The sequence below is a fragment of the Carlito syrichta genome, unplaced genomic scaffold, assembly GCF_000164805.1.
Source record: "Carlito syrichta isolate Samal-C Ts95f unplaced genomic scaffold, Tarsius_syrichta-2.0.1 Scaffold308755, whole genome shotgun sequence".
In the NCBI taxonomy this organism is placed as follows: domain Eukaryota; kingdom Metazoa; phylum Chordata; class Mammalia; order Primates; family Tarsiidae; genus Carlito; species Carlito syrichta.
The window spans coordinates 100,162-113,974 of NW_007252851.1; the positions used below are offsets into that span (position 1 = coordinate 100,162).

The following is a 13,813-nucleotide window of genomic DNA, read 5'->3' on the forward strand; positions in this document are numbered from 1 at the left end:
TCCCAGTAGATCTTTATCCCTTCCAGCACTTTATATTGTCAGTATTTTTTATTTTAGCCATTATTATAGATGTCTCATTGTCATTTTAACTTGTACTTCTCTAATGACTAATGATACTGAAGGTCTTTATACAGGCTGCACGTATTTGCTATTTATAGATTTTGTTTAGTGAAGTGTCCTTGTCTTTTGCTGATTTTTCAATTAAGTTGTTTTTTTATTGCTGAATTTTAAGATATCTCTCTCTCTCTCTCTCTCTCTCTCTCTACACACACACACACACACACACACACACACACACACACACACACGAAGGGGAACCCCAAAAACCAGAATTTATTTATAAAAAATTGTGTATTCTCTGTGTTTAAACTTTAGTTACCATTAAAGTGCTCTCCATTTGATGCAGTCCACCGACCGATAACACTTTTTCCACTGTTCAAAACAGCTTTTGAACTTGTCAATTTTGATGTCTTTTAGTGCTTCTGCCATTTTTTGTTTCACCCCTTCCACATTGGCAAAATGTTTCCCTTTGAGGACATTTTTCATCCAGGGAAACAAAAGTTGGGTGAATAGTGAGGCTGGGGCACAAGAGTCATGCCATTTTTACTCAAAAACTGCTGAACACTAGCACGGTGTGGGCCAGTGTGCTTCTAAATCACCCATCTTGAAATGAGCCCAACACATTGAAAGAATCTCCATAAAAAATTCACTAAAGCCAAAGGCAGACTTCTAGCTGGTGCCTGATGCCAGTGGGTTCCTAGAACTTACCTAGCAAGGGAAGCCTGTGCTTCAAGCAACCTGCCCTCCAAAACATGATTCTGGGGTTTTGTTTTTGGTTTTGGTTTTGATCCCTCTCGTGTATGTATATATAGAAAGGGAAAGAGAGGGAAAATTGGAGTCTCACTGTCACCTAGGCTGGAGTGCAGTGGCATGATCATAGCTCACCACAGCCACATCCCCCAGGGGTGAGGCAATCCTTACTCCTCAGTCTCCCAAGTAGCTGGGACTAAAGGCACATGCCACCACACCCAGCTAATTTTTTTTATTTTTGCAGAGATGAGGTCTTGCTATGTTACCCAGGCTGGTCTCAAACTCCTGAACTCAAGCAATCCTCCCATCTAGGCCTCTCCAAGTGCTGAAATTACAGGTGTGAGCCACTGTGCCCAGCCATTTTTTAAATTATTTATTTATTTATGTATTTATGTATTTTTGAGTTGGAGTCTCACTCTGTCACCCAGGCTGGAGTGCTGTGGCATGCTCACAGCCACCCCCAGTGTCGATTTGCTGGGCTCCAGTGATCCTTCTGCCTTCCAAGTAACCGGAACTACAGGAGCGCGCTGCCACGCACAGCTAATTTTTGGTTTATTGTCGAGACGAGGTCTTGCTAAGTGGCCTGGGCTGGTCTCGAACCCACGGGCTCAGGCAATCCACTCACTCCAGCCTCCCAAAGTGCTGGGATTACAGGCTGAGCCACCGAGCGCAGCCTCATATTTTTAAGTATATCTTTTGTCACATATGGGGTTTGCAAATATTTCCTCCCTGTGCTTATCTTTTTATTCTGTATATACTATCTTTTATAGAACATTTTTCATTTTGATGAAATTCAATTTATAAAATTTTTTTTAATTAAGTGCTTTTTTGTCATCATGAATAAGAAATCTACCTAATTCTAAGGCCTGAAGATTTTTTATGTTCTCTTCTTAAAAAGTTTAATAATTTTACATTTTATATTTAAATCCATGATTCATTTTAAGTTAATTTTTGTATAATGTATGAAGTTGATTTGGGGGTTTTTGTTTTTTGTTTGTTTGTGTACAGATGTCCAACACCATTCATAAACTACCTTTCTTCATTGAATTGTCATTTTACCCATTTCAGAAATCATTCTACAATTTTTGAACTCTCTGTTCTGATGACGATGATGTCTGTGTGTGTGTGTGTGTGTGTGTGTGTGTGTGTAGTATATGTACTATATTGTCTTGATCATGGTGACTTATAGTAAGTCTTAAAATCAGGTAGTTTGAGCCTTCTAGTGTTGCTATTCTAGTTTCCTTTGCCTTACTATGTAAATTTTAGAATCAGCTTGTCCATACTGGGATTTTTATTGTAATTGTGTAAGATCTGTAGATCAATTGAGGCAGTTGAGGGAATTGACACCTTTACTATATCGAATCATCCAATTCATGAATATGATATGTGTATGTTATATCTCCCCATATAGTTAGTTTTTTAAAAATTTTGTTATCAGCATTTTATAGTTTTCAGCATACAGCTTCTATACATCTGATTAGATTTTTACCTAAGTATTTTTTTTTGTTTGACACTGTTGTAAATTTTTTTTTGTTTTAAGGTTTTAGTCTAATCGCATATAGTTAATTTGTAGAAACTCAATTGATTTTTGTGTGGTAATCTTGTATTCTAGAACTTTACCAAACTTATTTAATCCTAGGAGGTTTTCTGTGGATTTTTGTTGGGTTTTCTACATGACAATCATGTCATCTGCAAACAGGCATTGTTTTCTTTCTTACTTTTTCCTTTTCAATCTATATGCCTTTTATTTCTTTTTCCCTTATTGCAAAAAGCTATGATTTCTAGCACTCGGTTGAGTATGAGTAGTAAGAATGGCCATCTTTGCCATCATTTCTGATCTTAGAGGGAAAGCATTCAATTCTTTATAATTATGATGTTAACTGTAGGTTTTTCATATAGGGCCTTTTTTAGGTTAAGGAAGTTCCCCTCTATTGATAGTTTCCTAAAAGTTCTTATGTTCCTATGATTGGATATCAATTTTTTCAAATATATTTCCACATCAATTGATACTGTCTTTGTTGTTGTTATAAACCATTAATACCAGCAATTGATTAATCCAACATTATAGTCCTAGAACAAACTTTGTTTGGTTATAATATGTTATTAGTTTTATATTCTGCTAGTTTTGATTGGCTAATTTTTTTTTGAGGATTTTAATGTCTATTCTTCTGGGATGTTGGCTTGCAGTTTTCTTATACTGGTTTTGTCTTTGTCTGGTTTTGGCATCAGTAATGATGGTCTCATAAAATGAATTGAGAAGTATTTTCTCCTATTTTCTGGTACATAAAATAATGAAGAAAAGAAAGAAGAAAAAAATGACAAGTTTCCATAGTCTCTCTGAGTATTAAGAGACCCCTTTCACACTCCATGAAGCCAGAAATAGAGGGTTTCTCCTTGTGTTCCTTCTTTCTGAACATGATACCTACTTCTAGGCTTTGGGTTGTCATTAGTCCAGGATATGAATTAGGGGAGGAAAAATGAGAAACTGACCACCATGTTGGTGGTATTTTGAATTCTGGTCTTCTTCCCCAATCTACCACATACTTTTCAGAATTATCTGTGTAGGTTTTATAGCTATATTCTTGCCAGATTTTATAGCTTCATTCAGTGGAAGAGACAGAGTTCTATCTTTCCTAGAACCCTGAAATCATTTTTAAAGAGAAGGAATAGGCAGCCAACAAAGAGAGGTATATTAGATGTTTTTAAAGACATGTTAGATTTTATGCTTTAATAAAAGGATGAAGGAATCTGGGGCAAATGCTCCTATGCCTTGAAACTTTATTTTATCCACATTAGAAACTAGAAATGTCATGTGGCTAAATGTGCATATGGAATTTTTATTAGTTTTCTATTGATGCTTAACAAATTCAACAAGTATAGTGGCTTACTGCAGCACTTTTATTATCTCATAAATGCGTAGGTCAGAAATCCAGGTCAGTTCAGCTGGTTCTTTACTCAGGGTCTCACAGGCCAGAATCAAGGTGTCAATTGGGCTGGACTGTAATCTAGAGGCTCCTGGAAAGAATCAACTTCCAAACTCATTCCAGTTATTCACATAATGTAGTTCCTTGTGGTTGTAGGACTGAGATTCCTAATTCCTTATTAGCTGTTGTCCAGGTGTTTCCTTAAGCTGTAGGGGCCACCCATTCCTTCTTACAAGACCCTTCTCTGATCATCCTCAACGCAGCAATGACATTTAATAGAACTTTTCTTGTACTTCATATCTCTCTGACTTCCCCTTTTGCCTCCTTTATTTGCTTTTTAAAGGGCTCATATAACAAGATTGGGCCCACTGGATCACCTCTTTATCTTAAATTCAACTGACCTAGAGCTTTAATCAAACCATAAAATTTCTCCATAACACAACTGTACCTAGATTAGTGTTTGATTCAATAGCCAGGGGACAGGAATCTTGGGGGAGGGGGTCAGTAATCTTGTTACTACAGAACCAGATTAGAGTGTTCTGAAGTGCTCTAGTATTCTAGTACTCTAACATGAAGTGATTAATCATGTACTTTGTGCTGAGTTTGAGACCCCAGTGCTAAGTATTAAGGATGAAAAACTTAACACTCAAGGATCTTCTTGACTGGTGAGATCTCATATAAAGATACTTGGGCAGGGTCTTACAGAACCCTGAGGAGAGCCTCATGGTTCAAGCTTCTTCAAGAAGATGCTAAGCAGTATCCTAATGGTTAAAAATTAGGTAAAGAGGCTGGGCTTCATGGCTCAACCTGTAATCCCAGCACTTTGGGAGGCCGAGGTGAGTGGATTGTCTGAGCCCGCTGGTTCGATACTCCACCTGGGCAACTTGGCAAGACCTTATATCAACAGTAAATTTTTAAAAAATTAGTCAGATGTGGTAGCACACGCCTGTAGTTCCAGCTACTTGGAAGGCTGACGTGGAAGGATCACCAGAGCCCAGCAGGTGGATGCTGAGTTGGCCATGAGTATGCCACTGCACTCTAGCATGGGCGACAGGGTGAGACTCCAACTCAAAAAAAAAAAAAGAAGAAGAAGTTAGGCAAAGAAAGGGTAACTTAGATAAAGGGGAGCAACATGAGCAAAGGCCAGTGGTTATGACATAGCATGGATTGTGGGCTCTGTAAACTCTGGTATTTCCAGAACTTTAAAGTAGGAGGCCGGGAATAGCTGTAGAATGGGAAAGGCAAGAACTTTTTTTCCATTCTAAGGAGCATGGTCTTTTATTTTGTAGGTAAGGAAGAGCGAATAAAGAGTTTTAAGCAGGAGTAAACCAATCATGATTGCATTTAAAGCAAATTATTTGGAAATTACCTTGTGTAGACTTGATTAAAGAGAATTGGTCTAGACAGAGGAGCCATTTAGGAGGCTTTATAATAACTGCACAATATCAAAGACATGATGGAGGAAAATGGGGAGTGGATGGAATGTTGGAGAGAAGGGGATTGGATTCAAGCAGTGGTTGAGTGGACAGAACTTAATCAGTTATTAATTTGGGACTAGAGGAAAGAGGGAATGAAATGAAGAGTCAAAAAGTCAGATTTCTGGCTAGGCGCAGTGGCTCACACCTGTAATCTCAGCACTTTGGGAGGCCAAGGTGGGAGGGTTGTTTGAGCCCAGAAGTTGGAGACCATCCTAGGTAACATAGTGAGATTATATATATATATGGGCATGGTGATGCTTGCCTGTGAGGCTGAGTTGGGAGGATCTCTTGAACCCAGGAGGTTGAGGCTATGTCAAGCCATGATCATGCCATTGCCCTCTAGCCTGGGCAACAGAGTGAGACCTTGATTTGGAAGAAAAAGTTCAGATTTCTGACTTGAGCCACTTGGTGGATGATAGAACCATTGACTGAGACAGGGAATATAGCATATCTGAGAGGAGCTCATGGGTTGTTTTGGATGAATTGATTTGATGAACCTGTGGAGCTTGGTGAAAAGGGGTAACAGACTTTTGTGTTCATTCACTTTTGTTCCTCTATTACATCATTAAACATTCATTTACACTTCTTCCTGTAGACCCAGCAGTAGTTTAGGTACTTAGAATATAGTTTAGGTACAAATAATCTAGGAGCTCACAGTTCACTGCACTGACAGATACCCAAGTCTACAGAAATAATATGTAGGTGCCTGGTAGTGGCAAAATATACAAGCTATTCTGAAAACAATGATAAGCACCTTACTCAGCAACAGGAGTGACTCAAGGGCTGAAACTCTAAAGACAAGTTAGAGCTGGGCATGTGATGCACACCTATAGTCCCAACAATTGGTGGGAGGATTGCTTAAGCCCAGGAGTTCAAGGCCAGCCTGGGCAACATAGTGAGACCCAGTCTATTAGGGGAGAGAAAAAAAGATGAGGCACTATGGCTCACACCTATAACCTCAGCACTTTGGGAGGCTGATGTAGGAGGATTGCTTGAGACCAGGGAGTTCAAGACCAGCCTAGGCAACATAGCAACACCTTGTATCTACAAAAAAAAAAGTTAAACAGGAGTGGTGGCATGTGCCTGTAGTCCCAGCCACTCGGGAGGCTGAAAAAGGAGGAATGCTTGAGTTCAAGACTGTGGTGAGTCATGATCATGCCACTGCATTCCTGCCTGGGTGACAGTGTGAGACCATGACTCAGGAAGAAAAAAAAAAGACAAGTTAGGCGAGTATCCAGATGTAAACAGGGTTTTGTGTGTGTGTGTCTTTCTGAGACCACAGTGGTACCTGAAATATGAGGGAAGTAGTCAGTAATTCTCATATTTACCTTTCTGTGGATGCTGTGCCAGTTTACAGTTAGGAAAAACTGGATCTCTTAGGTTCAGCAGTTGGTTTAGATGGATTTTGGGGCAACTTCCTTGGTAATTTACTACTGTTTCTAAGGCTACAGGATGAGCACCCCTGACCCTTAGTTTAAGTTTTCTGTGTTATAAATCCAGGACAAAGCAGACAGCTTCAAACCCTAACACCTGAGTCTTCTTTCTCCACTGACTTTGTTTTATTTTTTTTTTCTCTTGTTTTTGTCTTCTGTTAAGATTATTTTCTTTTTTTTCATTATGGTAAAGTGTGGGTATTCTGTGAGGCCACAGAATTTGGAAGGCTACGTAAAGGGATGTAGAAGCAGAGCAGGTAAATGTGTAGGTCATTTTAACCATTTAGTTTTTCTAACACACTTTTCCCACTAGCCTCTTTCAGTACCCAAATTCTCCAAGTAAAAAATAATGCCTTTCCACAAATGTTGCCATTATAACTGGTTACACACATGCAATAGCATGAAGTTGAACCCCTATCTCAGACAATATACACACAAAATTTAATTTAAGAAGGACCATAGCCCTAAATGTAAGAGGTAAAACTATGAAACTCTTAAAACATAGGTGTGAATGTTTGTGACTTTGGGCTAAACAATGGTGTCTTGGTATGATACCAAAAGCACAAGAAAAATAATAAACATATTGGACAAAATTAAACCTTTCTGTGCTGCAAAAAAAAAGTAAAGACAATTCACAAAATAGGAAAAAATATTTGTAAATCATGTATTGATAAGGACTTGTATCGAGAATATTAAAAAACTCCTCTGATTCAATAATAAAAAGACTAACAATCCAATTTCAAAATGAGCAAATGGTTTGAGTAGACATTTATTCAAGAATATATATAAATATGAGCATAAGCACGTGAAAAAATGCTCTACATCATTACTCATTAGGAAAGTGCAAATCAAAGTCACGATGGGATACCATTCACAACCACTAGGATAACTGCAAGCAAATGTATCCCAGCAAATCCCGGGATCTACTCCTGGGTAGATACTTAAGAAAATTGAAAACACATTTACACAAAAATCCACACACATATGTTCATAACAGCATTTATTCATTATAACTAAAAAGTGGAAACAACCCAAATGTCCATTAACCAATAGTGGATATACAAAATGTGGTATATCCATATGTTAGAGTATTATTCAGTCACAAAAAGAAATGAAGTACTGACACATGTTTCAACGTGGGTGTACCTTGAAAGTATTATGCTATGCGAAGGAAACCAGACACAAAAGATCCCATATTATATGATTGCATTTATAGGAAGTGTCACAAATGGGCAAATCTATAAAGACAGAAAGTAAATTAGTGGTTGCCTGGGGGCATGAGTGAGGAAGGACTGCTAAGTGGTATGGTGTGTGTGTGTGTGTGTGTGTGTGTGTGTGGTGATGATAATGTTTTGGGATTAGTGTCGATAGTTGTACAACCTTGTGTGTATACTAAAAAACCATTGACTCATACAGTTTTAATAGGTAGATTTTGTAGTATGTGAGTTAAATGTTGATAAAATTTTTTTCTTTTTTAATTCCTTTACATTACATTCCTTTACATTACATGTTTAAAAATATATTGGGAGCTGGGAATGTTTTGTTATTGTGTAAGGGTGACTCAGATGACCATTTTTAGTGGACAACTAGCTGGAAGCAAACTCTGAGTTTTGCTAGGCCTATTAAGGAAACACCATGATCGAGCATGAGGGATGGCACACTAGACAGGGAGAGCAGCACCCTGAGGGAGCATGGCTATTCAGGAGGGAATCCAAAAGTGCTGACATCTGAGGAAGTGAGAAGAGGCACTCCTTATGAAGAAAGATGTAGAATTAAGTTATGTTTCGGCTGGGCATGGTGGTTCAAGCCTGTAATCCCAGCACTTTGGGAGGCTGAGGTGAGAGGAGCCCAGGGGTTCAAGACCAGCCGGGGCAACTTGGTGAGACCTCATCTCTACAATAAATAAAAGAATTAGCCAGGTATGATAGCACACACCTGTAGTTCCAGCTACTTGTAAGGCTGAGGCAGAAGGATCACCTGAGCCCAGCGGGTCGATGCTGGGGTGGCTGTGAGTGTGCCACTGCATTCCAGCCTGGACAATGGAGTGAGAATCTAACTCAAACAAAAAAAAAGTTATGTTTCATGACTAAAATAATAATACTATGTTTAATAACCTTGTGATGCCTAGCTTTGTCTGAGATTATGTCTTCTGTTACATCCCCAAGCTCCAATGAAATACTTGTTAGCTTCAGTTAAACTCAGTTATTGAACATGTATATATGCAAAACACACTCTGCTAGGCACTGGATTATAAAGATGTCTAACATGCACTGCCTTTGTGATGCTTGTAGTCTTATGATAAGAAAAACGAAAAGAAGAAGGTGATATAAGGTGAAATAAGAAGGTAAAATCAGAAGTAATAAGGCTAGTTTTCCTGTCAGATGAGTAAGAGACAAATGAAGACAACATCTGGTATATGGTACATACAAAATGGATCATAGGTTTAAGAAATTTCCATTCACCTAACACTGGGTAAGGTATTTGAACTTTTATCAATGCAGAATGTAGGGAAAGATGCAGGGACTCTTCTGGTTTATAGCAGGCTATCAAGGAGAAACAATATGGGCATAACTTGATTAGGAAATGGTAGAGGAGGCTACTTCAGCCAGTTAGTTGGATAAATATATATTAATACCATTATTTGTGTCAAACATGGTTCTGGTTAGTAAGAGAAGTCCTTTTTCTTTGGAAGAAAGTCCAGGTTCAGAAAAGTAACAAACTGGAAAGCCTGCTTTGTTTTGCCTTGATAAGGGCAGGAGTAGAAAGGGACAGCCTTGATATCCATGTGTGGGCTTCACTGTATCAGGAACAGACAGTTACATGGATTGGCCAGGAATGTAGACTTGTAAGTAGTCCAGAGAGATTGTTTCTTCAAGAAATGATGTGAAAAAAGAATAGCTAAGTGATAAGTAAAATAAATATAAAGTTCTGGCATTCTAATGAGTTGGAGACACTTAAGTAAGAGCTTGATAGAGAAGTAATGAATTTTATATTCAATAAAAGAGCTTCAATAATTTTTAAAAATCTTTTTCACTTTTATAGCGGACATCAATTTGGATATATCAAAGCCTTTGAAAGCAAACCTGAGTTTTACCAAACTGGATCAGATAAATCATTTTTTGAAGAAGATAAAAAATTCACACGGCTTTGCACATAGCAGAGAGACGTCAGCCCAGTCAGACTCCATAGTGAATAAAGATGAGCTTCCAGTCTCCAAATGTTACCGTGGAAAGTTTTCTAAACCTCAAGTTCATAGTGATGGAGTACAAAAGATGTCAGTTCAAGAAAACATGTGGAGAGCTGTTTCCTGCTTTCAAAGAATTTCTGTCCAAACTACTCAGATTGTCATCTCCATGGAAACAGTCCCACATCCTAGTAAACCATGCCTGTTAGCATCTCTATCAAACCTCAACGGAAGCCTTAGTGTCAAAGCAACACAGAAAGTACCTGGTAAGTCACAGAAAAGGGGTGGAGGAGAGAGAGGAAGCAACATGACTTGTTAACATCTAAAATTCATCTTTTTGAAGATTTACATTATGTAGAAGTTAAAAATTTTAAAGGCCATTAGTGATGGGGACATTTCTGTTTTGTGACCTTATTTTAGACATAATTTTAGAACAAATCCTTTGAGCCTAGGTATTTTAATGTTTAAAGTGGACTGTTCCTATTCACTCTTTGAGGCATGCTCCTACAGATGTCTTTAGAACTATTAATTCTGGCTGGGCACAGTGGCTCATACCTGTACTCCCAAAATTTGGGAGGCTAAAGTGGGAAGATCTTTTGAGGCTAAAAGTTCAAGACCAGCCTGGGCAACAAAGCAAGACCTTGTCTCTACAAAAAATCAGAAAATTTGCTGAGCATAGTGGTGAATGCCTGTAGTCCCAGCTACTCGGGAGGCTGAGACAGAAGGATTGCCTGAGACCAGGAGGTCAAGGCTGCAGTAAGCCATGACCCATGCCACTGCACTCCAGTTTGAGTGACAGAGGGAGACCCCAAATCAGAAAAAAAAAAAAAAAACCTTCCCCCAGTAATTCCTGAAGTTCTTTTTGCCTAGAATAGCTCTAGTAGAACAACTGGATATCAAGCTTTGTGAACCATTGGAATAGTACTTCTCAAGGAATGATCTCAGGGTCAGCAGCATCAGTGTCACCTGGGAACTTGTTAGAAATGCAAATTCTCAGACCCCACCCCTGACCTACTGAATCAGGAAGTCTGGGCATGGAACCTAGCAATCTGCTTCAGTGTGCCTTACAGATGATTCTGATGCACTGTATTAAATAAGTGGTAACAATTTATTTAAAAATAAAAATCACTGTGTGGCAGATATGCACACAAAGAGTAGTAGCTAGCATTCAACTTTGCAAGAAGGCCATTTTATCAGGCTTCAACACCTGGCAAGGAAAAGCCTAGCCTAGAAAAGAGAGAAATGGACCCTGCAAATTGAAGGTCTTTGATGGGTAGAGAGGTGAGAAATTAACTGGCACTGACATCTACATGTTCCTCTGCTGTAACCTGTAACCATGACTAGGTTATGTGCTTCTTTACACTGAATCAAAAAGGGTAGGCAAAAGGAATGTGAGGACAGGAAGAGAGGGGAAAAAAAAAAAGACACAGGTGGAAAATAACAGTTTTCAATCACAGAATCTTTGCTACTGTAAAGATTCAGGGCACAGTGCCAGAAATGTTGCTCTGAAAGTGAAAGTAGCAAAAGAGAACCATCTTTTTTTCCCACTTTAATTTGTGGGGGAAAGTTGGTGCTAGGATGTAGTGCAGGAGATAAAGTAAATCCTTGAACTACATGCAACTTAGTTACTTACCAAAAAACAATTAAATGGCAGCTGCAGACTAACTATAACTTACTTCTATAGAGCCAGTTTGGACATAGTAGTTTAAGAGATAAAGAGAAAGTTTTATAGTTGATAAGTATGAATTTTCGGCCAAAACATAGATGATTTATTTCTTTCTCACCAGAAATATTTGTGGCCAAGCCAGCTAAGAGCTCTGTTTTTGGTTGGTTTTTTTTTTTTTAATTGTCTTAAAAGTTAGAAATGAAAAATGTAGGTTCATGGGACATGAAAGTCTATGAAACACTGGAGGCTGCAGTGTCTGATTTATTCACAAATAAATTGCAACCCAGACAACACTGGATCTGTTCCCATGCCTTTCCAGTGGTACCTTAATCATAGCAGAGGAAAGTTAGGACTCAAAAGAGAATGGAAGAATTTAAACATACTGTACTCACTTTTAGAACCTTTTATTTTTTCATCCTCATTGCTTTGTTTAATTAATTTACTACTCATATTTTATCTACAAGTTAGTAGACTCATTCTGTTTTTGTAACTTTTTAACCCCTTTATACCAGAAAAACTACATACTCCTACTCTTTTTACAGTTATGCTCTTAAATTTAGTTAAACATGTAAATAGAAACTATAGTTCTGAGTAAGACATACTTCATACAACTCTAATGTATAATGTCCAGCAAACTTTCTAAAATAGTTATTCGTGTCAAATCAAACCGAAATTGAGGTTAGCCATTAATAAGAACAGTTTTGTTATAAGACTAGAATGAACACCAGAATCTTTTTTTTTCCTACAGTTTTGCTTTATGTAACAACATGCTCAAGCAGTTTAAGGTCAGCAAAATAATAATAAATTATAACTAAGTGAAATAAGATTGTGTTAAGTTATAGTTATTGCTAAAGACTGATTTCTAGAAAAATTATGATTGAGATAGTACTACATTTTCTCACAAAATTAATTTTAACTATTTTATAGATAAAATTTAATCTTTGAACATTAAATTCATTGTGTAGTTGAATATCTTGAAAATTTATGCTTCACCAGAATAAAATATATGCAAACATATATTGAAGCTATGGTCTTGATAAGTGATAAAAAGTATTCACTATCAAAAACATACACACACACACACACACACACACACACACACACACACACACACACACACATATCTCCTACCAGTAGTGGTATTTCTTTTTGTAGTTTTCAAGTAATATTATTCCACATTCAACCAAAGTTTTTTATACTGTAGTATATCTTTGAGTTCAGTGGAGTTAATGTCAGATTTTTATAGTTTGAATCTAATACAGAAATACTTAACTGTGTCTTTGATTTTACAGTTTATATAACTATTGTGACCATCTGCAGCAGCTGCACTTTTCAAATTATTTGCTGAACCAAATTGAGCACAGTGACAAAAGTAGTCATCTCAGATGTACCATTAAACAGAGAAAGAAAAAGGAACATTGCTTTGGTACAGTATAGCCATCTGTTGTACAGATGTTATTGTATAGAATGACTTAAGATAAAATAATTGTAGAAAATTTTCATTAAAACCTCAACAATTTGCACTTGTTTATGCGAATCTGCATAAGTCCTCAATGAGACAACACACTTGGGGTTTCTTTGGTTCTCACTCACTTTCTCTTTGATCCTTTTTGATGTGCTGACTTTAATAAACACAGTCAAAAACACTGTGCAAAAACATCATGGAAAAAACTACAAAGGAACAATTATAGCAACAGAAACTACTCTAATCCCTAACTTACGCAAGCTATTTTTAGTGAAATATTTTTTAACACTCTTTATGTGACAATGTTATATAAACAGGGTAAAACGGTCCTTTCCAGATGAGTTTTAATTTAGGAGCTGAAATAGATTTGTAATGCTAAAGGAATCTTATGTGCTAAGTAATATTTAGAGAAACACCATTGGGAGTGTGTTTTAGGCATGTTTACTCATTTATCAGAGTTACAAAAAATATTTCAGTTCACCTAATGATTATATTTTGTATCATCTAATCTGTCAGAAACTTACGGGAAGTGTATGGGAAAAGGGAATAATAAAAGAGTAAAAGGGGACAGTTAATTTTCTACTCAAACATTGTCAATACATTTTTAAAATCTTAAAACCTTCATATTTATTTACTGATTTTTAAAACTAAATACTTAAAATTACTCACTGAAGTGGTTCAAGGAATTTCTGTTTTTATCATTTGGAACAAAATGAAATGGCTAGATATTTTCTACTTCACAAAAAAATCAAATCCGCCAGTTTTTCTTAGCCTCCTGTACTATTCTATGACCCTAAACTATGAGAGTTTCAAGGGATTTGATTTTTTTTTTTAATTCCACTCTGCAGATGCT

At 37.2% G+C, this 13,813-nt stretch overlaps 1 protein-coding gene across 1 annotated transcript in view; it reads left to right on the forward strand.

Annotated features, from left to right (window-relative positions):
* VPS13B (vacuolar protein sorting 13 homolog B) overlaps positions 1-13,813 on the forward strand; it is a gene marked incomplete at its 5' end in the record, with an annotated part of 272,185 nt that overhangs the window by 93,870 nt on the left and 164,502 nt on the right. The window contains one exon of the mRNA XM_008065666.2: positions 9,688-10,095. Within this exon, the coding sequence (XP_008063857.2) occupies positions 9,688-10,095 (408 nt within the window). The remainder of the gene's footprint in view (positions 1-9,687; positions 10,096-13,813) is intronic.